The sequence below is a fragment of the Juglans microcarpa x Juglans regia genome, chromosome 8D, assembly GCF_004785595.1.
Source record: "Juglans microcarpa x Juglans regia isolate MS1-56 chromosome 8D, Jm3101_v1.0, whole genome shotgun sequence".
NCBI lineage: Eukaryota > Viridiplantae > Streptophyta > Magnoliopsida > Fagales > Juglandaceae > Juglans > Juglans microcarpa x Juglans regia.
This window is the reverse complement of record NC_054608.1, coordinates 13,138,392-13,163,777: the sequence shown is the minus strand read 5'-3', so window position 1 is coordinate 13,163,777 and position 25,386 is coordinate 13,138,392. Positions and strand designations below refer to the sequence as shown.

Genomic DNA, 25,386 nt, shown 5'->3' with positions numbered 1-25,386 from the left:
TCATATCCCAAGTATATCCACCATCTTACCACAAACCATATAATGATATTCTCAAAACAAGTGTCCAATTCAACATATCAATGAACGCTTATCACAATTTATTACATTTGTAGGCTCTCAATCCTCTCCAAAACTCACATTAATACTTAAGCAAAAGAGTTCTCTAGCTACATATGTCAGACCACCATCTTACCACAAAATTTGGATGAGTGCATTAAAGATTCTGTGAATCCTTCAGTAAAAAATGATTATGGTGGGTTTGATAAATTCACGAAGATGGCTATGAATGAGAATGAGTACACATGTGAAAAGGATGACGTGTGATGCAAAATTAAAAAAAAAATTGACACATGAAAATATGCCACAGAGTTCTAACAAGCATTTTCAATACTGAATTTGCACCACCACCCCCCAACTTAAATGAACCATTGTCCTCAATATTTAAGATTCAAATTTGAATGAGGAATAACTAAAACAGGTAGAATACACCTGATGAGTGACGTGGGTAGCTCGCTAAGCACCAAAGATGGTAACCTGAAATGACAAAATGAAACTAACCTGCAAACAAAAACAAAGAAAACAATAGCAAACAAAAAGGAAAAGAAAGAAAATAAGAGAAAACAAAAATAAAACAAAACAAATAAAGAAAAACATACCTGCGTGGTGTGGTCAAGGTTGATAGACCGGATCCACAAGTGGAATGTCTTCCACTTCCGGAACTTGTCTATCAATTAATACTTTAAGTCATTGGCCATTTACTTTAAAGATTCGACCATCCTTAGGATCCTCTATTTCTACCACTCCATTTGCAAAAACATTCTTCACAATAAAAGGGCCAGTCCACCTAGACCTAAGTTTTCCTAGGTGTTTATGGAGTCTAGAATCTTATAAGAACACTCGATCATTAGGCTTAAATGTTTTTCTCAAAATATTTTTATCATGAAACGCTTTCATTTTAGCCTTATAGATTCTAGAGTTCTCATAAGCATCATTTCTCAACTCATCTAACTCAGTCAACTGAAATTTTCTAAGCTTACCTGCTTCTCCCATGTCAAAATTGAAATGTTTAATGGCCTAATAAGCTCGATGCTCGAGCTCCACAGGTAAGTGGCAAGGCTTTCAAAAAACAAGCCTATAAGGTGACATGCCTAAGGGAGTTTCGAAAGCTATACGGTAGGCCCAAAGCGCATCAATTAGTCTCAAAGACCAATCTTTGCGATCCAAGTTGGCCGTTTTTTCTAAAATTTTCTTAATTTCTCTATTTGCAAGTTCTACCTGTCCACTTGTTTGGGGATGGTAGGCAGTAGAGATCTTATGTACCATCCCATATTTTTTCATCAAAGCCTCAAAAGAACGGTTGTAAAAATGTGTACCCCGATCACTAATGATAGCACATGGTGTACAAATCGAGATAACACATTCTCTTTGAGAAATTTAATTACTGTCCTATTATCATTACTCTTACAAGCTACTGCCTCTACCCATTTTGACACATAATCTACTGCCACAATAATATACTGGTATCCAAAATAAGGAGGAAATGGTCCCATAAAATCAATGCCCCAACAATCAAAAATTTCAATCACCAAAATTGGGTTTAAGGGCATCATATTACGATGGGACATAACTCCAAACTTTTGACAGTTTTCACATGAGCGACAATAGATGTTTGCATCCTTAAACAAGGTGGGCCAATAAAATCCACACTGCAGAATTTTTGCAGTGGTTTTCTTCATTGAAAAGTGGCCCCCACAAGCTTGGGAGTGACAAAATTCCAAGACGCTAGCAATCTCTTCATCAGGGATGCAACGCCTTAAAATTTGGTCAGTGCAGTATTTGAAAAGGAAGGGTCATCCCAATAGAAATTAAGTACCTCAGTCATGAACTTCCTCTTGTCCTGAGCGTTCCAATCCACTGGTATCTCACCTGCAGTCAAATAATTCACAATGTGAGCAAACCATGGTAGAGAAGTAATAGAAAGTAAATGTTCATCAAGAAAATCATCCCTGATTGGCAGGTGGTCAGATGTGTCCTCAAATGTGAGCCTCGAGAGATGGTCAGCCACCATGTTCTCCACTCCTTTCTTGTCTTTGATGGTAATGTCAAATTCCTGTAAAAGTAAAATCCACCGTTTCAGTCGAGCCTTAGCATCCTTCTTTGTAAGAAGGTACTTAAGGATTCCATGATCTGTGAAAAGAATAATAGGAGAACCAATCAAGTAAGTACGAAACTTATCTAAAGCAAACACTACAGTTAGCAACTCTTTTTCAGTGGTGGAATAATTCATCTGAGCACTATTTAGAGTTCTACTAGCATAATAAATAACAAAAGGCTTCCCCTCCCTTTGCTGTCCAAGAATAGCACCTATAGCAAAATCACTAGCATAACACATGATCTCAAAAGGTAAAGTCCAATCAGGTGGCTACATTATGGGTGCTGAGGTAAGCTTGCCAATTAGCGTTTTAAAGGCCTCTTGACAAGCTTGTGTCCACTCAAATGAGGCATCTTTAGCTAAGAGGTCACATAGTGGTCTAGATATGGTGGAAAAATTCTGTATGAACCTCCTATAAAAGCCCGCATGTCCAAGAAAGGATCTCACATCCTTTACTGTCCTAGGTGTAGGCAACTTAGAGATTAATTCAGTCTTAGATTAATCAACCTCTATCCCCCTAGAAGAAATAATATGCCCTAAAACAATACCTGAAGGTACCATAAAGTGGCATTTCTCTCAATTCAAAACTAATTCCTTCTCCTCACAACAAGTCAGTACTCTCTCTAAATTCAATAAGCATGCATCAAAAGAAGATCCAAAAACAGTCAAGTCATCCAAAAAAACTTCCATGCAATTTTCAACCATGTCACTAAAAATGCTCATCATGCAACGTTGAAAAGTAGCAGGTGCATTACACAATCCAAATGGCATTTTACGAAAAGCATAAGTACCAGATGGACAAGTGAAAGTGGTTTTATCCTGGTCTTCTAATGCAATTTTAATTTGATAATAACCAGAATAACCATCCAAAAAACAATAGAAAGGAAGATCAGCCATACGCTCAAGAATTTGATCAAAAAAGGGAGAGGAAAATAGTCTTTCCGGGTGGCAGCATTCAATTTTCTATAATCAATGCACATCTGCCACTCAGTCACAAGTTTTGTATGGACTAACTCTCCCAAGTCATTCTTCACCACAGTAACACCTGACTTTTTAGGAACAACCTGTGTAGGACTTACCCATTTACTATCAGTAATAGGATATATCATTCATGCATCTAATAGTTTCAACACTTCATTTTTCACCACTTCTTTCATAGGAGGATTAAGCCTACGTTGGGGGTCTCTACGAGGGCTAGTTCCTTCCTCTAAATTAATTTTATCAGAACAGACCAGGGGACTAACACCCTTTATATCAGCAATGCTCTAACCTAAGACTGACTTCACTTAGGGTTCGAATTAATTTCTCACCTTGAGACTGAGACAATTCAGATGAGAAAATAACAAGAAAAATATCACCTGGACCAAGGAAAGCATGCTTTAAACCTTTAGGCAGAGGCTTCAATTCAACTTTAGGTGCTTCCACACTTGAAGGAATTTATTTTTCACATTTCTCAGGCAACTCCTCAAACTTCGGTTGCCATGCCCGAGTGCCGTAATCCTGAGTTCTATAAAAAATAGCACAAATATCAACTGCATCAGATGGATCACTGATAGAATCAAACTCAGAATTAACAAGAAAATACTCAAGAGAATTAAAATCATGAGCTATAGAAATTCCATTATCCATGAGTGAGTCAATCATATATGTCTGGTGGCTCTCATCATCATCTTCTGGTTGTTTTGCAATATGAAAGATATTCACCTCGAGAGTCATGTTTCCAAAAGATAACGTCATGAGCCAATTCTTGCAATTAATAAGAGCATTAGCAGTGGCAAGGAAATGCCTACTTAAAATCAATGGAATTTTAGAAGTGGTATTAACAGCATAGCTAGTGTCAAGGATTAGGAAATCAACAGGATAATAAAATTTGTCAATTTGAATTAGAACATCCTCTACCACACCTCGGGATACTTTGACTAAACGGTCAGCCAATTACAATACCACAATAGTTGGTTTGATTTCTCCCAACCCCAACTGCAAATAAATAGAATATGGCATTAGATTCACACTAGCTCCTAAATCTAGCAAAACTTGCCCAAACTCATGATTTCTAATGCTGCATGCAATGGTTGGACAACCGGGATCCTTGTACTTGGGAGGAATCCGCTGCTCAATTAGAGCACTAACTTGCTCTGTCAGGAATGCTGTCTTCTTCACATGGTGCTTTCTCTTAACTGTACACAAACCCTTGAAAACTTTTACATAAGTAGAAACTTATTTAATCACATGCAATAGAGGAAGATTGATTTTTACCTGCCTTAGATTCTCTAGGATTTCATTGTTAGGATCTAAAGTTCGCTTGCTTGATTTCAAAGCTTGAGGGAATGGTACCTTAACAGGACTTTTTCTCACCTCAGGTTCCTTGGTCAGCTCGGCATCACTACTATCTTGATCCTTTTCCACATCCTCTGATTTGTTCGTTGTTGGAATGTGTAATGACTTACCACTTCTCGTTACAATGGCATTCACATCCTTCAAATTCTCTTGTGCCATGTGTTGACCATGGAGTGCGGACTGAGCTTGAGAATGGAACTTACCTCGCTCATTCACACTCAATGATTTGAGTTAAAATATTTTATTAGATTTTGAAAAATAATAGAGGAAAAAGTTAGAATAAAAATATTATAAAGTTAAAATATTGTTAAAATATAATTCTTTAATATAATATTTTTAAAAATTTTAAAAAGTTGTATTATCTTTGTGTTTTGTTTTGAAGTTTAGGAAATTTATAATTATTAGATGAAAAAATTGAAGATTTGAAATTAAAACGTATTTTGTATTTGAGTGATATTTGGAAAGAAAATTAAAAAAAAAAAAAAAAAAAAAAAAAAAAAAAAAAAAAAAAAAAAGATGAGGCGAGTGCCCAAACATAGCCATAGAGTCTCTTTCTTTGTGTTGGATTACCCTTTACTTGATTGTTTTGTCGCACAGATTATGACCTTTGGGAGTAATTAGGGGATAACTAAGCTTTTATCAAGTTATGATCTTAGGCTTGAGTGGGGTCCAAGCCATGTGACATCCACCCTTCCAAGCCAAAAGGAATTAATCCTATTTACTTTTCAGAGTGATCCCTGGATTCAAAACATGAATTTAAACCTAAGATGATTGCTACATTTAAAAATGAATTTTTCAAAAATAATCTCTCAAACTGATACGACTTTATCTGATCCGTTAAATCTACTTTATTTTATAATATGAAAAATCACATCAAGTCACGTCAGTTTGTAGAATTACTTTTGTGTAATCACTTTGTAGCTGAGCGCTAAAGAACATTCTTCCAAAAAAAAAACAAGAAAAAGAAATCAATAATTGCTAATCCACATGACTATTGATTCGATTCCAGACCATGCAAACTTCCTGCATGTCATGATACAGATGAAGAAGCAACCTGACCAAGAAGTTAGGCATCTGAGAGCGAAAAAAAAAAAACTGATATATAAACTAAAATTCCTCTTCCTTCACACACCCATTTAAGAAAGGTACTTTTACAGCAAGATATTCTTGTGTGTCATCTCTTTGAAATTTCATGCATGGATTATTTAAGATTGCTATTCCCACTGCCATCGTTAGGACAGCTTAGTTCCAACCTATTTTGAAGCTTTTCTCTGCAGCACAGGTAATACTTCCATGCCACCTTTTGATCATTTGTTCCATTCTCTTTGAAATCAACCTCAAACATGCCTAACCATGCACTTAGGAGCCCTCGATAAGTTTGCGACTTTGCTTTCAATATGTTTGAGGAAAGGGTAAACAAATATCAGTTACTGTTTATGCATTGTTCATGTATATCATGATTCTTTCATGTTTTTCTTTTTCTTTTTTTAATTTAAAGAGTAAAAGTACTAGATGCAAGGACTAGTCAGAGCAATACGATCTTACCAAGAAACATTCAGGGCTGCAATTCTGCAGCAGCATGGGAATGGAGGAGCAGCATTCGAAGTGGAGAAATTCCTTTCGCGTTTTGGAGGCGTCACCTCCTCCTCTAGATCTTCACCCGTGCAGCTGAAGGGGCTGGAGAATGTGACGGTGGCAGAGGTGCTGATGACAAAGGGAGGAGAAAAAGTTGGTTCCTGGCTGTGGTGCCACACTGATGATGCTGTCATTCATGCTGTAAAAAAGGCAAGAGTCCTAGTTCAATGATATTTCATTTGTTTTGAAAACTTCAAAACTATTAACATTACATGCATTTTAAAATAATGAATTTGATAATATAGCAGATGGCTGCAAATAATATTGGGTCGCTAGTTGTCCTAAAACCAGTGGTGCAACATCTTGCAGGACTCGTCACCGAAAGAGGTAATTCATATGGTTTTCTTTTTTCTTCTTCCTTAAGAAGAGGACGAGATTCTAATTTTATTACTAAATTCTTATTTATAGGATAATACTTTTGTAGTATTGCGGTTAGGGGTTACTTAAAAGAATTCCAAACGATGAGCTCATGTTAAAAACTATATATACATGAAAAATTATTTGTGTAATTCCAGGCTATGTAAGTCTCTTAAAAAAAAAAACGAGACCTACACGAAAAAACTCGTTTTTTTAACGAAGAGTCTCATTTTTTTTCAAAAGACTTACACGAGACTTGCACACTTTAAACTTATATTTAGTATTAAAACAATAAGATGTTTTTCTGCCTAGTTTATTCATACGATATATGCAAACAATTGGGGGGACATCAACCTTAGTCAAAACAGAAGTTTATTTTCTTCTGATTTTTTTTTTTTAATGGTGAAACAAACGAAAGAGCAGACTACACGATGAAAATAATCGGGCAAGGAAGATCACCGACGCTTACAAGAGTTGGGGAAATTATGACTGATAAGGTTATTTCATGCTTTTGTTAGTCTAGTATTAAATCTCTGAAATACTTAAAAACCAGGCTATTCATGACCTCTTTTAACTTTCTCGGTTGCTAATTTGCCTTCAACAGGACAAACTGATAACGGTGACATCTGATACCAACATTCTTAAAGCAATGCAGCTCATGACAGGTGAGAGGGTCATGCTAGTAACTCGTATTCTGCAACATCCAGTAAGGATTGAAAATCAAGATCTATCTCTTCAAGTTCTTACTCGAATTTGATGTCTCAAGTGTGACAGATACTTAACTGGGTCCTACAATATTTATTGATTATTTAGCGCTGTCCAAAAAAATCTACAGAGGAACTGATAATACTCTGTAGAGCTCATTTCATGTGTCTATCTCTCCTGATATCTAATTGAGGTCTTATATGATCCGATCTTTCATATGCCTCCATCCAATGTGTGATAGACAACCCACACCCTTTTTTTTGCACCTCTAATTCTCTTTTTGCATTTTCTTTTGTTTTAAATAAATATGCAAAATAATAGAAAGAGTAATGAGCAATCTTGGTGTTTGCAGAGAATCGGATACGACATGTTCCAGTGATGGATGGGAAGATAGTTGGAATGATCTCCATTGTAGATGTTGTAAGAGCAGTAGTGGAGCAGCAAAGTGGAGAACTGAAGCGATTGAACGAATTCATTAGAGGTGACTACTATTAGAACCTAAACGACACCTACATGCAGAAGGATTTTAGATTTTGGATATGGAGCAATATTTAAACTGTTACAAATACAAAGAGATTATAATAAAATAAATTTATAAATTGATGTAGTTTCATATGATCCGTTACATCTCCTTTACGATAAAAGTAACTTTACAATCAAGCCACGTAATTTTGTGAGTTTACTTTTGTGTAATTTCTCGTATTAAAGTATTTCTTTTTACAGAAACCGTGAAATCCCAAAAGGAAAATATCAGTTTCCAAAATCAATATTCTTGTATGCGACATGCTGAATAAACAAAAAGTATGTTAAATGTCTACCTTTGTCAGTTAATAGAATGTTTGGGTGTTTTGTTGTCCAGAGAGAGAGAGAGAGAGAGAGAGAGGACATCAAGATCTTTCACACAACTTGGAATGGGACCATGTCAAGATCTTCCACTCTACTTGGTCCTTTATGGATTGAAAATGAATTTCTGAATCTGCATATTAACTACCAAAAAGCAAACATACTAGAGATCGCACACAATACACAATGTATATCTTGCTCAGTCGAACTGCAAAGCACACAATTACCAAAGTAACCTTTTCGTTACACTGTACAAGGAAATTGAAACAACACTACAAGGTCAACACTTTGCTCATCACAACTGCAACTTGGACTTTACATTTCCTGTATAATTTTATATACCATTACGGATCAGATCAAGGATTCCTCAAGTTCGAGCAAGAACTTGAAAACTTCAAGTAGGAGATAAATAAACAGATGAAGTGAGTCCTACGATATGTATTGTTCAAGTAGTAACAAGAACTGTTGTGGGACCCACTTCATGTGTATATCTTTCTCCTATCTAAAGCCTTTAACTTCGGGTAAGAACATGTGGGGGGTCTTTCTCCTATGATTCCAGTACTGTACAACTACAAAGAGTTGCACGATGGTCTGAAACTCATGCCACCAGCTCCAATGAGAGAATGCATATATGACAGACGGATGAGGCTGGTGGGAGACTCAATCCTCTTATGTCCTGTGTTTTTTGTATGTATATATCTAATCTGAGACCAAAATTATGCTAAGAGCTACGTATGGAATATAGTGATAAAATCTTTCCAAAGAACCAAAATGCCCTGTAAGACGGTTTCTTCTCTTCATTCTGGCAGCTGGAGGAGCTTGAGATGTCGAGCAGGGCCAGATCAATTTCGGGAATTGAACATTCTGGAGGATCATCTTTGACATTTTCCAAGAGTTGGAGCAATTCGGAGGCAATTTTTTGACCTCTGGAATTCCCATTGAGAGACAAATCGAATAAAGATTGTATGATGGTGCCTCTCATGACCAGTTGACAGAAGTCGGCATGCTCACGACATACAAAAAGAAGAACATCTGCAGCATGTTCTTGTTCCTCCTTCGTTCCAGTTTCGAGTATTTGGGAAATGTCACTGATGCACGAGCTGCTTTCAGCTACTGCAATCCTAACCTCTACTATACTGCATAGGTTCCTAATGATCTCAATGCAAAACCGAGCCAGATCTGGATCACCCAATAACTGAATCAGCTTTGGAATGCAGTCCAAATACACTATATGGTATCCAACATCACAATTGAAGGATAAATTACACAGTATCTGCATGGCAATACTGTGAAAGTCCCTGGTCTTGGTATCGAGGACTTTAAGAATGGAAGGAAGAACACCAGATGCCACTATCATAGACTTGTATTTAGGTTGGGAAGACAAAACCTCTATGATACCAAGGACTTCTCCAGTGATTTCAGTGTCAATATATGATGCCAACACGTAAATCCCATCTTTATCAAACAGTAGCATTTCACTGCTGCATGAAACAGCAGAAAGTTGATCAGCATAGGATCTAGGAATTTCTCATGCACCAAAATATAGTGAACAATAGAAAGAAGAACAGGTTCATGTTCACAGAAACCACTACCAAAGGGTGGGAGCAGAAATAGAGGTAAGAGGATGAAAGAATGTTTTGCCCGTATATATACTAGCAAATCATTTACCATTTAGTACTTTCTACAACTGTTTGGGAAATCCATGGAATATCTTTCATATAAGTTCACAGTTACCTACCTAAAAGTTTAAGCCCCCAAAAAATGATTTTTTTTTCTGATTAGGTTCTATTATTTTGATCTAATCATTATAGCTCTTGTTGTCGATGTGAAACCATACGTTTGTAGCATGCCTTATAGTCTTCAATCCTATGCCACTCTCTTTCAATTTTTCTCATTTCAAGAAAAACTGGAAAGCCTCATGCCTTGAGACCATAAAGGCTCATAATTAAAGCTATAATCTGCAGAAAAGAAGAAAAAAACTGTCCATGCAATAGAATTATCACCTGCTATTTCTCAAAATCATCAACAGCACCTCTGCTCCATCTCTCTGTTGTTTTACATCATTTAATTCATGTGCATCCTTCAAAAATTTAATCAAAGGTTCGACACAACTGTTGGAAATTGTAGTATGACATGCGTGTTTATTTTCCCGAAGTGTTTTGTTCACATCTCTAACTGTCTTGCACTGTGATCCCCATGAAAGTGCAGCAAGTCTGGAAAGAGACGCCAACATGTTTCCATAACTCTCTGTAGAATTGTTAAGTTCTTGAGAAACTGCATTCTTCTGTCTATGCCTACAACTTAATCTGCTTTCACTAAAGTGGTCTAAAATTTCTGGAACATCATCAGTCCCTGAAGAGCGTATGGACACAGCACTAAGTTGAAGGTTCAAGTAATTCACAGAACAAGGAATGCTGGCAATGGAACTGGAAAATGAAGAATCCAGGGAGACATGAGAGGAAGTGTTTGGTTCTAAATATGGGTCAGGAATAGTAATCCCCTGCTTGGAAGACCAAGCTGATACGAGTTCCTTCAGTACAGAGTTTGGAGTCATGAACAAGTTGTCAAGCGTCATTTGAGTTATAGGGCATGTCTGGTTACCCTCATTAAACCACTGCTCTATCCAAAATCGTTCAAATGTCAGCCCAGAAGCAATAATCACTGGATCATGCATCACCTGCAGAGAGATGGGACACTTGAACTCCTTGGGAGGTTCGGGTGTACCAAAGTCATCGGCTTGAGTCTCATCACACTGCATATGGCTGTCATCATCCTGGTATCGTCCAATTATTGTTCCATATTTCCTCAAAAGATAGAAGAGCCACTTCAAGATTTTTTTCTTAGGGTCTGTGTCAGGGGCTTTATCATGTAAACTCTTAATAGATCTTCTCTCTATCAAAACTGCAGAAGGGGATGTAATTTTTAATGTCAAAGCTGCAAGTCGAACAGCCTCGAGTTCTAAATCATTCACAGAATTGGACACAGGAATTGCTTGTCGAAGCAGTCCTAATATAACCTTCCCAGCCTCTTCTTCAGCAGGTTCAAGGGGAAACTTTGTGCGCTGAAGATCATGGGCAATTCCAGATATCTACAGAGAATGTTCAATTTGAATATTTAGTTGAGGGATTAAAAAGTGCACCGACCAGACATAAAATGTAGTGACTGGGACTACTTAAGACAGAATATACAATATAAGGTCGTCAAAAAATACAGCTAACAATTTTTCAAATTAGAATTGCCAAAATAAAAGCAAGACAGAAAAAATAAAAATAAAAGGGATGAAGAAGAAGACAAAAGGAAACTGAGACTCTTTCAGCAGAGTCCATTTTGGAAGTCTGTGAAACAAGTAAGGATCCTTTAAAACAACAGTCGAAGTTAATTATGTTCTGTTTCATACTGCATGAGCATGTAGAGCCATCAGAGGTGTGTAGACTAAACCACTCAACTCTTTTAATTCTCTACTCTATTCAACACCGTTTACCAGGAAAAGTTGATTGGGAAGGAGACTACTACTGAGGCATCGAAGGGAATACAACCTACAAAGCCATGCATGGAAATCTAGAACAAATGAATTTGAAAATCTCGGATTATTCACCATTACCTAAATATATATAATATAAGGGCTTGAAGTATTGCAAACCTTTCCAGCCAACAGCAATGGGACCATATTTTGAATTTGACTCAAAGATACTTCCAAAGTTTTTCGTATTTTCTTACATCTGGAAACTATCCTCTCTGTTGTAATTGCCTGAAAATAGTGAAGAACGATGCAAATAAAAGCCATGAGAAGATACGTACAAATATGAATAGGACTGAACGCAATGCATGCCTTCAAAATGTACTTTACAACTTGGAAAGGTGTGAACTCATCTGTTATAGTTTGTGGCATTAATAATGACATGTTCATTGAGCAATAAACAAGAGTCAGAATAAGGCAACAATCAAATTTGAAAACACAACCTTTTAATGAAAGATTAGCATAATAAACTGGTAGCTCTCCTCAGGTATTTGATCTTAGGATTGTTGTTACTGTTAAAATAGCGGACATAAGTTAACGGAAACAATCAGAGATGTTGCGTGGGAGTTATACAATTCACTTTAACTGATAATAAATTGATTCCTTGGCAACCTCAGCAAAAGGTCACTTCAAAATGGTGTAAAAAGAAAAATATTGAAATGACAACAGTAACCAAGATGCAAAAGTTATTGGTGTTGTTCAACTACAGTAATCAACTTCTATATGGTTTAAAGCTGTAATAATGTTACCATACATTCCGGTTGGTTTTAACAGATTTTATAAAATAACAAACACTATCCTGAGACGATTATCTGTAACTAAAAAATGCAATCTTCTTTCTTATTGCTTGGCTTTATTTATTTTAAGAGCAAGAAGAGGATGAGACATCTGCTTCTCGTACTCATTAGAAATTCAGGTTTGCACACTAACAGATGAAAAATTGTATGAATGCAGATATTTTTGTCAAAGGCCCCAATTGTGTCCAAACTATGTCAGAAAAATATGTTTTTGTATAGGTAATAGGAAATTTTATTGATAAACAGAAGGCATAGCCCAACTGCACAGAATGTATACAAGATAATATATCAGCAAAATATGTACCAGGTAGAGTTTACTAGACTCTGAGCAGTGCTGTATAAGTAATTTTGCTTTATCCAATGCCTGTTTTATTGTGCACATTGCCTCTATTCCCGATGTGCATCCTGGCTGGGCAGACTCGATTGCTGGCAATATTTCCGAGATTCTGTCAATGAATTTCTTGAGTTCTAAACACATTAAACGATGAACCTGCATCCATTGTAATTTAGTCAGAAAGTTGTAGCAGAACAGGGAAATTTGGAATAAACAAAGTTAAAAAATACATTAACAGAACCATAAAGCCTTATCCCTCTGGATGGTTTGAAATATAGTTAGCCAACACTTCTGTACATTTTAGAATGGTTGACAACCTAGAATCAATTATCTATGTACTGATAGGGAATAACATCAAGACCAGTGAACTCTAACCCAGAGCTGTCCATGAGGGTTTGGAAAATTTCATTAAAGAAAACTTCAACATTTGTGTATGAGTTATACATTCTATTAGGAAAAAAGAACAAGAAATACTTAAAGAGGGACTTTTGTTTCTTCTACATGATATGAGAATCCAACACTCTTGAAACTCGGAAATCTCCCCCATATATGTTCTTTTGGAAAGTGCCACGCAAATCACACCCTAGAATCAAACACTCATAACTACAGGAGACCGCTTAATCATACAAGCTAAATGCTCTTAATCACACTTCTCCTCAAACCATCAGCTCTAACACCACTAGTTAGGGAGTGAAACACTTGGAGTAGTTATTAGGCTTACTATGTGTTCAACCACTGTCATCTCGCCAGAAAAGGAAAAAAAAAAATCAATTAAGAGACTATAATCTCATAGGCTTGTGTTAAACCTTGAGATTTCATGAAACAACAGAAGTTCTTTCTTTGGGTCTAGTAAATGAATGAATGCATATGAAGGCATATTAAATGAGTAACTTCTATGATTGATGATAAAACTTATTTCCAATTAGCCAGAGACGATTATTCACCTTAATTGTACAATGATATCGAAGCTCAACGACTTCAGCACCATTGTTCTCCATCCAATAATAGAGTATCTTCAATCTGCAAATTGACATGATCAATTTATTTGCATAAATTGGACTTTTTTTTTTTTTTAAATGCAGAAATTAATAAATCATACAACTTCCATTACTTCCGAATATCTACAATAGCAATTCTATCAAGAGTAGTGCTAGGCTGCCACCCAGCAATGACAGCTGGGCGTGCCGCCTAGCACAAATTTGTCTTTTTATTTTTTTCTTTTTTTTTTATTTTCATATTTTCTTTAGCATATTTAAATATTTTTAAAAAATAAAAAAATATACTAATATACTAAAATCATTTCCTTAATCAGTAAGTAAAAAAAAAAATAACATACATGAGCAGGCAAAGTGAGGGGCAAAGCGGGATACTATCATTTCTCTTCTATCAATATTACACAAATAGCAAGACTGTACTCAGACGACAAGAAACATTAGAAAAAGGCAAAAAAATAACAAAAACCAATGAAAACACGAACCCAGCTGCTCTGTTTGTATACCAATTGGCTAAAATGGGTAGTCAATTGCGATAACAAAACTCGCAAAAAAATCCTGATTTACTTTGGTCAATCAAAGAGAATTACAGTTATCTTTTTGTTGTCGCAAAACTAGCATAGAAAGGCATGAAATTTCTAGCACGCCCACAAAATAGAGCAATAAACTTGTGATGAATCCAGGTGTTCCTAGTCTTAGATCATATGGTCCCCAGCGAGGGCTTGAAATCCAACTATTATAGTAAACAGAGTCCCACAAAAAGATAACAAAAAACTGGAAAAAAAGTTTTGCAGAAAAAGATAAGAAACGATTTTTGTAAAAAAAAGTCGAAATTATCTGAACCAGCAGCCCAAATTCCAAGACATGCAGCTACCAACAAAGAATTCCTATGATTTTACAGAGTTGGGTTCCGGCGTTAAGTACCAAGCAGCTGTTTCGCAGCCAACCAAGTCAAGAAGAGAAGGCCGAGAGCAAGTTCATCAACAGCAAAGCAGATTTAAGAAACTCAGTAAGAAGAAGTGCTATATGGGCGCCAAAATCACTTTGATTTGAGCCTTCATACTTGGAATTAGCAGAGAACGCCTAGCTTTGTAAAATGAAGAATCACTGAATATAAAGCTCATATATACGATGAACATAGGCTGTTTCTACTTTCTACTTCTGGGAACAATTAAGAAGCCTTCCATCCCTTCCCAGATCATTAAAACTGTCAAGGTTTTTATGCCAAAGAAAAAAAATTATATAACTTTAGCAAATGGATTCTTTCTGATAGAAAGCTTTGGAGGGGCCCTGTCGTTTTATATATGACATTTTCAGAGCAATAAAGGTTCCTTTGAATATACATACATGGAAAGCTCTATTTTGCCGCCAAGTTGCATGTACCGCTTGATAATTTTTTTTTTTTTTTACGTAATAATTAAAATGATTTTAAATGTATTAATATATTTTTTTATTTTATAAAAATAATATATTAAAAAAATTATAAAAAAATTTATAAAAACAACTAGCGGTCATTAGGAGTGGTGCTACTCAGGCGACAGAGGAGCACCGCTCATACATATATATATATATATAAAAGATATTTTAATGATAAGTAAATAAATGACTCAGATTTAAGTTAAAAAGAAGAAAAAACTCTTCTTTTTAAACAAAATCAAATTTGTTTGCTTGATTTATTATACTATTCCTCTCAAATGATTTTTAATGTTATTATTATTGTTTTTCATGAATATAAATTTATTGTGATTGTTACGATTGATTTTGGTTTTGATATGAATTGTATTATATATTTATATGTATGTATGTATGTGTGTATATTATATATATATATATATATATATATATATATATATATATATATTTCAGAGACAATTAGGGTGGGTTGAAGCATTTCAACTTTGACCGTAACAACTATCAAAGACAGTACAATAAGAAACAATGGAGATGATTACTCCACATATGATATTCTAATCTCTCTCGTTGCTTCAACACGGCAACAAGATAAAGAGTAAGAATAATGTTTAGTGTGCAGATAATTAAAGGCATTCTAAAAAGACAACTACAAAGGCACATGCCTGGAAAATTCTATATTAAAACACACTAACTTTGTATTCTTCCAGATTTGACATGACATGAATGCTCTAAAAGACATACGAACAAGACGACGACCCAGTAAAAGGTTGAAGACTGGGGGTCATCGATAGAACAGTGTGAAATGGGCAGCTCTCCAGGCCTCACAACAATGGTACTTTGATAATTTCTATATTCCACGCCATCTTTTCCACTTTTGAGTTTTGACTGGCAGTCAACGCGTTAATATGACTACAAGTCTACAAAAGTCTGCAACAAAAAAGGCTTTTTGCAAACGATTTTTTTTTTTCCTTGCTCTAATGTATACATTTTTTAAAATGAATACGTAAATGGATACGATTGCAACGAAAAAACTTCCTTGCAAAATAATCAATGCAAAAAATTTCGGATTTGGAATGCCAATTCACTTAGCAAAAGAACCTCGGGTTGAAAAAAACGACATTTTTGCTTTACAAAAAGTTTTTAAACATGTATGTTGCAAATCAGATGATCTAATTAGCGTCGATATAATCTCGTTACAAAAAACATGTATCCTCATTAGCAACGAACCAAATTCGTTGCAAAAACATGTACCCGGTGACTAATTGATCATTACCAATGAAATTCAATCGTTGCAAAAAACTAATTAGCAATGATATAATTTCATTAGTATCATCATTAGCAACAGTATGATTTCGTCACAAAAGATATTAGCAACGATTTCAATTTCCTTGCAAAGTCAAAATAATAATTATAAAAATAAATTAGCAACAATACGGTTTCATTGGAAAAACATGTTAACAACGATATAATTTCTTTACAAAAACATAGTAGAATAATAAAAAGCTTATTATCAACGACATATTTTCCTTGTAAAGATATTTTATTTCCTTGCAAAAACATGTTAGCAACAATATAATTTTCTTGCAAAAAAAAATTAGTAAAAACTTTTATTTCCATGCATATAGAAGGAGCGGAATTAAAAGACCTCATTACCAATGATATTTTTTTCTTGCAAAAATATGTTAGCAACGATTTAAATTTCTTTGCAAAAAGATGTTATCAAAATTATAAAAACTTCATTAGCAACGATATAATTTTCTTACAAAAATAAATTAGCAACGATACTCATTTCATTGCAAATGGAGCAACTGCAACATGATGCTTTCCTTGCAAAAAGGGAAAACCATTTTACCTACCAAACCACATTCCTTGCAACTATTAATCCTATGTTCCTCTTGATAATTTATATTCTTTCTTATCTACTTTATTCTACCCTCCATTAATAGTAACCACCGAAAGTAGAAAAATGAGAGAGATAACAGTGTGAATATACTCGATCGGGAGGGCAAGCTGCAGCGATCTAATTTTCATTTGCTTTGGGTTATTTCCCATTCTTGGATTTGACTCATTCCCAAAATTTGTTGTTTACATATAATACTCTCTTGCATCTAAGAAAGTCCTGCATCAAATAGCTTCAAGGTAAGCCTCCTCCATAAGTGCATGTATATATACTATGCAATGGACCTCTATGCTTCTTAAATTCCTCTGGACAAATTTCTATTGTACTGTAACATTGATGCAGTTTTTCTAATTTATACATATTATGATGATTTAATTATTTTTATGTTTTACCCTTCATTTATATTCATGACAATAGCACCTAACATTTACTCAATCCGAGTTGCCTAGATGTCCATGCATGTTCTTGTTTTTTGTGAAGATTTTTCTCATCTCAAGGTGCCAACCCAATCGATGGTTAATATTTTTTACATTTACATACGTGGAATGTAAACGCCATGATATTACTTTTCACTTGCCATATACAAAATTTTGCCCTCCAAGTGTTTGATATTTTGTCTAATGCAAAAGATAACAATTATATGTTTAGTCAGGTGATGATTGTTAGAATTAGTCCTTGGAATTTAGGTTAAGGCATCTCATGTACATTTGTATGAAACTTCTCTTCCGACTATATATATAGGCCAATTGCATGTTAATGTTTTTGTATGTCCCTCATAAATGATGACTTTATATTGTAATGGAAGTGTAATGAAATGGTGTATGTGGAGTGCTTGTCTGAAGGCTATTGTGCTATTTTTTTAATGAAATGGATGGGCTTGTAGGTTGTGATTATGGAACATAAATATGACATTATTTTAAGAACATGATCATATTCTTGTGCACTACTTGTTTGAAATTGATATGTTATTTGGACTTATTAGTGATATAATAGATAATGTGAGATGAGATTGTAAGAGATCTGGTTAATCTGATGGTGCAAGAGACATTGCAGTATATTTTTTTTTATAAGTCCATGGCAGTGTATGTAGTAATTGTCCAGTGAATTTAATTGCATTGTCGACTAATGGAAAGTAGGTATATAGACGATTTATTGAAATTTTAAATAATTTGGACTTGTTTGCAACAACTTTCAAAATCCAGCACATTTTGCGAACCAAAGCTAGAAATAATTGAAACGACAAATATAGCTAAATTTGTGACAAATTTCGTGAATTCATTGCATGTTTACGTTGCAAAAAACATTTTCTGGTCGAACTATACGTTTGCAAGGAATACAATTTGTTGCAACTTCACAATTTGAAAGGAAAACAATTCATTGCAATGTGAAGTACTTTAGCATGGAAAGTGTTTCGTTAGTGAAATACATTTACAAGGATCATTGCAAATGTCTATTTACAAGGAATATACATCGTTGCTATGATACATTTGAAATGAGATATTTTGATTTGGGGTTGGAAAGGCACCAAAGACCTTTCTCGGGTCCATTTCCCGGCAAGGCAACAGATCAGCACACAAGATACTAGAGGGAAAGGGACTATATATACAAGAATATGTTGCAGTGGAAAGTTACAAGAAAGTGTGCATTAGGGGCCATATGGATAATGAAAGTGACTTATCTCATTTTATCATTATAATTTTTTTAAATTTTTACACAAAATATAATAAATAATTCAAAATTTTTAAATCTCAAAATAATAATAATATTAAAAAATAATATTTTAATAATATTTTATTTAACTTATAACTTTCATTTTAACTAATCTTATCTCAATTCGCTATTCAAATGACACCTAAAATTGTCCACATATACATGCATATCATTAGTAACAAAGAAAACTGTAAGTCCCGTTTGGATAGTGAGATGAGATAAAATAGTTTTAGATAAAAGTTAAAAGTTGAATAATAAAATATTGTTAAAATTTTTTTTTTAATATTATTATTACTTTGAGATTTGAAAAAGTTAAATTGATATTTAAAAAAATTGAATTGTTTATTATATTTTGTGTGAAAATTTAAGAAAATTATAATAATGAGATAAGATGAATTGAGACGGTTTATAAATCGAAATGGGGACTCTCATCATCATCGTGTGCCAAGGCTGCATCGTTGTCTAGGCCAATTTTGAAGGGGAGCTGCTCAGATGTTTACTTGCATCAACTTGGGCCTCTCAACATCAGCGTCCTGCTTGGTCTAGATAGTGATATGCACATCCAGGGATGAAAAACGAAAAAAAAAAAAAAAAAAAAAAAAGGTAAACCGATAGGACTGAACCGAATTGGTAGATTTGATCAGTACAAGGTTCGGTCAGATCTCACCCCGGTTCCATTTTTTTCAAAATTTTGATCCAGTTTCGATTTTTTTTTTCTAATATCATATCGGACTTCATATATATATATATATATATATATATATATATATATATATATTAATTTTTTATATTATATAAAATATTTTTTATATGCTTTTTTTATATTATATATAATTTATATATAAAATAATTTTGTATTATATGATAAATTATTAATTAATATAATATTAAATTTTAAAATCCTATATAAATAACTATATGTTATTACTTTAATCTTTTGTATTAGTAGTTAAATAAATACTATATCACTAAATATTATCATATACTATAATATATCACTATATGATAATATAAAATAATATATTATATATATACTATATAATATACAATACCGAGCCAAATTAGAACCGGTAAAATTAAAAGTACTGGTTTAGAATTGTAACTGGTGCAGTATCAATTCTTTAAATATTAAAATCGGTATATACCGATTCGGTTATAAAATATATCTAAAATTAAATTAAACCGGACCGATTAACCTCTAAGCACATCCAAAGATAGGGCTACGATGTAGTAAGCTGAATCACCTAGACCATCAGCATCGAGCATTACGTTGGATTTGGGCAACTTATCGTAGCTCTCCCCACGGCAAGTTCCCTTTGGATGAGCAAGCCGTTATAAACCTGATCTCTATTGCCTAGGACGTCGATGGTATAGGTCATCGCTGCCGTATCTAGAGTCCATCACAATCCGATCTTCTAGATTTTCAAAGACCCAAGTAGTATTCCTTATTGATGCCACGCGCGTGCCTCAACTAGCTAGCTTTTGGTTTAATTAGAGGTCTAGCAGCCAACTAATCCTGTTTGGTTTGCTCGAGCTCAGCGTTTCAAAGTGAAGAACATTGATAGTCTGACTTTTATACACCATTGATTTGTTAATTAATTCTTTTTAGTTTGTACTTGTGTTATTAGTTTTTCTTAATTGATGTTCTTTTCTTTTTGAGACATTATTTTATTCATATCCTCTTTTTTGTTTTTTCCAATTTTATGTTGGCAAATGATTTCCTATTTATATTTGTTTTCTTTTTTTAATATATTTCAATTGTTTTAACATTGTTATTCATTCAAGTTATTTGACAATTTATAATATTTTTAGATTAATTTGTACTAGTTTTAGATTAACATGTAATAGTTTATACTACTTTGTAATAGGTTAGAATTATGAGAACTAATTTAACTACAAAAAGATTCTACAAAAATAAATTTACAAACTTACATGGTTTGATGTAGTATATTATATTATAAAATTACTTTTATTATAAAGTAGATCTAACGTATCATATGAAGTTAAATTAATTTGAAAGTTTACTTTTATGAGATCTCTTTGTAACTACTAACTGTAACACTTCTCATTATTAGTTAGATACTTTATTCGATTTGTTTATCTTTAGAGATAATATTTAATTTTATATTTTTTTTATATTTTAAATTTTGTCTCAATAATTGTAATTTCAAAGTGAAGAACAGGTTTTGAAATTGGCCCAAAAACTACAAAAATAGATTTTGGGCCCAAATATCGGGCGCGAGCGGGGCTTTTGGCGCCAGCTCGCCAACTCGCCTATACACAAGCAGAGGCCTACCTACCCTTCTGCTTGGGGCGGGTAACACTCATGGATAATGATAGGCTTACAACCCTTTTACCACATTTTTAATTACTACTCTTAGTATATATATTTGTTTTTTTTTCTTTTAAGTATTTTTTTAACATCTTTAATCATTAAGAAAAAATTTTAAAAATATACAATTTCACTAATAGTCACTTCCTTAACTATTAAATTAAAAAAAAATTAAAAATAAAAAAATAAAAAAGAGTAGTCGAAAGGTAATAAAAAAGTGATAAGACTATCATTATTCAGTACCCATATATTGTAGAGTGCCATTGAATTTGCATTAACAGAAACTTAGGGTAGAGGTAAGGAGGTCCTTACTCCTTCAAGGGTAGAGGTCGTTGCTTCTAACGAGAAAGAATCCTAAAGTAGCACTATATAAGGAGTCTCAACCAATGATAAGGAGTCTCAACAAACCCTAGGGACCAAGGTGCTTGAATGCCAAGAAAATGACCTTGTAGTGGGTTGGAGTAGTAGACTTCTCCGAGTCATTAAAAGTACATCATCGCGGCCTCCTGGGGTTTTAGGGTCAAAGGACAAAGTATCAACAATAGGTCATGAAAAGTTGTCACTCGATGGCTTTTTACTGAAAAGGGAGGCGCTTGCCCCTTTTCATGGTAGTCAGCCAACTCATCTAAAAAAGAGCCATCAAAAGCACTATTCTCAATGGTAATGGAGCTTGATCTTTGGCTCAAGCCGACTTGCACCCAACTTTTTCTTCCCTGAAATGTTTGTATTAGAGATAATATCAAATCAAGAATTTAATTTGATATTTTCATGTTTTGATTTTCATAATAATTAAAAGATTTATCTTATCTCATCTGAATGTAATTATCCTATAAGAGTGGTACTGCTAATTTGCCATCTGCATGTGCCCACTCTTTGTGCCACCTAGTACAAATTGTACTTTTTTTTTCTTTTTTTTTTTCAAAAAATTTTTAAACATGTTTAAATATTTTTAAAAAATAAAAAAATTACAAATACACTAAGAGTCATTTTCTTAACCATTAAAAAAACAAAATTTTACATGAGTGGTCTAAATGAGGGGGTAAATTAAGGAGGCATAGTAGTATTATTATATTCTATAAATAGTGATCTATGCTTTGTATTCAATTATGCTTAAGAATAAGAAAGATGTAACTCTCGAAACCTCCCCCCCCCTCCCCTCCCCCCCCCCCCCCCCCCCTCTCTCTCTCTCTCTCTCATTCATCAATTATGTATTATGTTTTCTATCAGCTTGGAGGGTTGCTCATGAGGGGTTCCTTGATTCAACACCTCTTGCCCTAGGGGATCGTTAGCTTTCTTTCTTTTATCAACCTCTTGATCAGCCTACACCGGACCCTCAAATAATAAGTGAAACAAAAACCTTACTAACATGAGTTCTCATTCTTCAATGCCCTATAACTCACCTTCCTAAAGTGGTACCTTCCTTCAAGGAGAAACTATAATTGACTCTATAACTTAGGACAATAAAAACACATGTAGAGTACAAGAACAAAGAGAACAATAAATAAGTAGAAGGCAAATCTCATGGTTGGAACTCCCAACCCGAGCAAGACACAAAGAAAAACCTAGAATCCCAATTTTCATTGCTAGAATATTTGGTAGGGATTATCACCAGCTTTTTCTTATAGCAAGCGAGATTGAGAACTCTAGAAGCCATTTGCCTGGGATACCTACTGTTAGGAGTAAAGGAAATCCTTAACCAAGAGGTTAGTGTTCGAATACTTGACCCCTTCAATGCCATTGGCCAATAAAACACAACAACGCATCAGTATTCTTCTAGCATTAGGGAGGAGCTATGAGGGACGTCATTTTTTGCCTGACATAGGCTTAGTCAGACTTGTATTAGGACTCAGTGGATGTATGGAAATAATTCTCATCTAATCTAATCCCATCTCATCCAATCTCATTTTCTTCTCGGCCAAACATCACTCAAGCACAAACACTTTCAAACTAATCATTACAACTTTCATAAACTTTCAAACAAAAAATAAAAAACAATTCAATTTTTTTCAAATCCTAAAACAAAAATAATATTCAAAAAATAATATTCTATAAATATTTTAATTTTATAATATTTTTTATTCAAATTTTTATCTCTCATTTTTCAAAACTCAAAAAATACTTAACTCAAACATCTATCTCACTACTATTCACAAATTATCTTACTACTATTCACAAAATTCTCATCTCATTTCATTCTATAAGCATCCCCACAAACCTTACCATTTGGTCTTCGATTTTCATGGTTCAAGCCAGACATTCAATCTTAAGTAAATTACCCTATACCATGTTGGGTTTGGCTTTCATGATCCTGTTAAATTGTACTAGATACATTGTATTTGAAAAATGAATGGACAAGATTGCTTTATATGAAAAAATAAGTTGACTTTTGCATCTATCTTCCAATTTTGTCCATTCACTTTTGAACAAGATATGTCCATTGAAATTTTAACAGGAGGTAAGCTAAATCCGTACCATATAATAGTCTCAAAAACTAACATAAGTAGATGGAAACCACATGAAACCCAGATGTTAAAACCCTTTAAATTAAGTGTCTATTTGGGTTTGAGTTTGGAAGTTTAAGGAGTCAGTTTGGAACACAATTGTTGTCAGACTATTTCACTACTATTTACTATTATTTAATAGTTTACTGGTCACAAATTATTTATTATTATTCACAAACTATTTCACTACTATTTAAAAATGATATGAGATACTTTTAGTATTCAAACGAAGCTTAAAAGTACTTTTAACAATCTAAAAGTTCTTTTAAAGAAAAGATTTTATATTTGGTAAATTCATAAAAAGTTCTTTAAGCACCTAAAGAAATCTAAAAGTCCCTTTTTTCAAAAAACACCAAATTGAAACTTTTATTTAATAACTCTAGTAGATTCCTTACAAGAGAATGGGAAATGAGTCTGCACATCAACTTGCACGCGATGCTTGGAAGGTTGAAGATATTGAGATGTGGTGGGAAGCTATTCCAATGTGTGTTGCACAGGTTGTTTGGCTTGACAAAACTTATATGTAATCTATTATGATGTTAATGATTATTTCTGTTATTAAAAAAAAAAAAAAAACTCCCACAAATAACAATACATTTTTTAAAAAGAAACTACTATAACTAACTTTAAAAGTGTTTTAGATGTATGTTTACCAAATAGTAAACAACTTTTTAATTGTAAAGCTTTAAGCTCTACAATTAAAAACACTAATATGAAAAACTCTATTTCTTACGCAATTCCAAACAAGCATTAATGGGTTTCCAAACGCACTATATCATAACCTAAATAAATGAATTGAGACTCATTTAATTCCCAATATTGTGTGTGTCTCAATAGATATATGCTCATAGTATATATATACAAATCTAACAATTCAACTTTTATGTTTTTTTGCTAATTTGTTTTCATAGGTTTTTTGGTTGTTTTGCCAGTAATCTAGAACTTAGATCAACGTCAATCAGCCACACAATGCCAGCCATGCACGTGCCTATTTGAAGGACCACAACAATCATGCTTCACCACATCTTCAGTTAGAACCTCGTCTTGACCAACACATGTGGAACACATTCCACCAAGCTCTTCCTCATCTATGCTACCTCTTGTGCATTGCTTTTTTAGGAACTCCATGCACTTTCCTTTACTTGGACTATTGGAATGGTGGCTTGATTTCCTGTTGAAAATTCCATTCTAGAGACTTGGCTTGACTATGGCTCGACTTTGGCTTCAATGAACTTTGGCTTAACCTTGGCTAGAGTGAACTTCAGACAAATATTTCTCTCAACATCCTCTCAACAGCTCGCTCGAACGAAATTCAGGCAGATTGTTTTGCCTGAGTGAATTTTCAGAAAACCTAGTTCTCACACCTTTTATATATAAACGTATTTTTGCAAAAAAGTGGTCTATGAGTTGCAGCCAAAACAGAGAGAAAAGAGAGAGAGAGCTCCTTTTGTGAGATTTGAAAGCTCATTGGGTGTATTCGGGCTTTTAGGATTGAGGAGTATTTTTTATTACTCTATTGTATTCCATCTTTGTGATGATGAATTATTTAATATCGACTCTGCTTGTGGATGTAGGCTATTATTCAAACCAAACCACTTAAATCTTGGTATTCTTTATGTGATTGTTGAATTGTTTGTTATTTGCTTCTGCTAATATTTCAAAGTTGTCTCTAGATATCCAGTTAATCCTAACAAACTGGTATCAGAGCACTAGGCTTTGTGGAAGATCTTGAGAGATGGCTATGGCAAAGTTTGAAGTTGAGAAGTTCGATGGCCATAATAGTTTCAACTTGTAGCACATCAAGATGAGAGCCTTGTTACGAAAACAAGGGTTGACGAAAGTCTTGGAGGAGAATGTGTTA

At 34.0% G+C, this 25,386-nt stretch overlaps 2 protein-coding genes across 6 annotated transcripts; one reads left to right on the top strand and one right to left on the bottom strand.

Moving 5' to 3' along the window:
* The first annotated feature begins 5,395 nt into the window (after window positions 1-5,395).
* Window positions 5,396-8,435, top strand: LOC121242936 (CBS domain-containing protein CBSX3, mitochondrial-like). Of its 2 annotated transcripts, none has more exons than XM_041140957.1 (6): window positions 5,396-5,771; window positions 6,002-6,274; window positions 6,373-6,451; window positions 6,905-6,978; window positions 7,086-7,146; window positions 7,539-8,435. In XM_041140957.1, exons 2-6 carry the CDS (start codon window positions 6,002-6,004, stop codon window positions 7,679-7,681), a joined length of 630 nt encoding a protein of 209 aa, XP_040996891.1. In that variant the 5' UTR covers window positions 5,396-5,771; the 3' UTR covers window positions 7,682-8,435. The 2 variants fall into 2 exon arrangements, with proteins under 2 accessions (XP_040996891.1, XP_040996890.1); XM_041140956.1 differs by having other exon boundaries at window positions 5,398-5,771; window positions 5,990-6,274.
* On the bottom strand, window positions 8,253-14,934 carry LOC121242935 (U-box domain-containing protein 5-like). 4 transcript variants are annotated; one of them, XM_041140952.1, is made up of 6 exons: window positions 14,594-14,934; window positions 13,622-13,697; window positions 12,648-12,833; window positions 11,670-11,777; window positions 10,033-11,117; window positions 8,253-9,510 (listed from the first exon to the last, which is right to left on the bottom strand). In XM_041140952.1, exons 2-6 carry the CDS (start codon window positions 13,673-13,675, stop codon window positions 8,751-8,753), a joined length of 2,193 nt encoding a protein of 730 aa, XP_040996886.1. In that variant the 5' UTR covers window positions 13,676-13,697; window positions 14,594-14,934; the 3' UTR covers window positions 8,253-8,750. The 4 variants fall into 4 exon arrangements, with proteins under 4 accessions (XP_040996886.1, XP_040996887.1, XP_040996888.1 ...); XM_041140953.1 differs by having other exon boundaries at window positions 8,253-9,507; XM_041140954.1 differs by lacking the exons at window positions 13,622-13,697; window positions 14,594-14,934 and having other exon boundaries at window positions 11,427-11,777; window positions 12,648-12,688.
* Window positions 14,935-25,386: the final 10,452 nt, after the last annotated feature.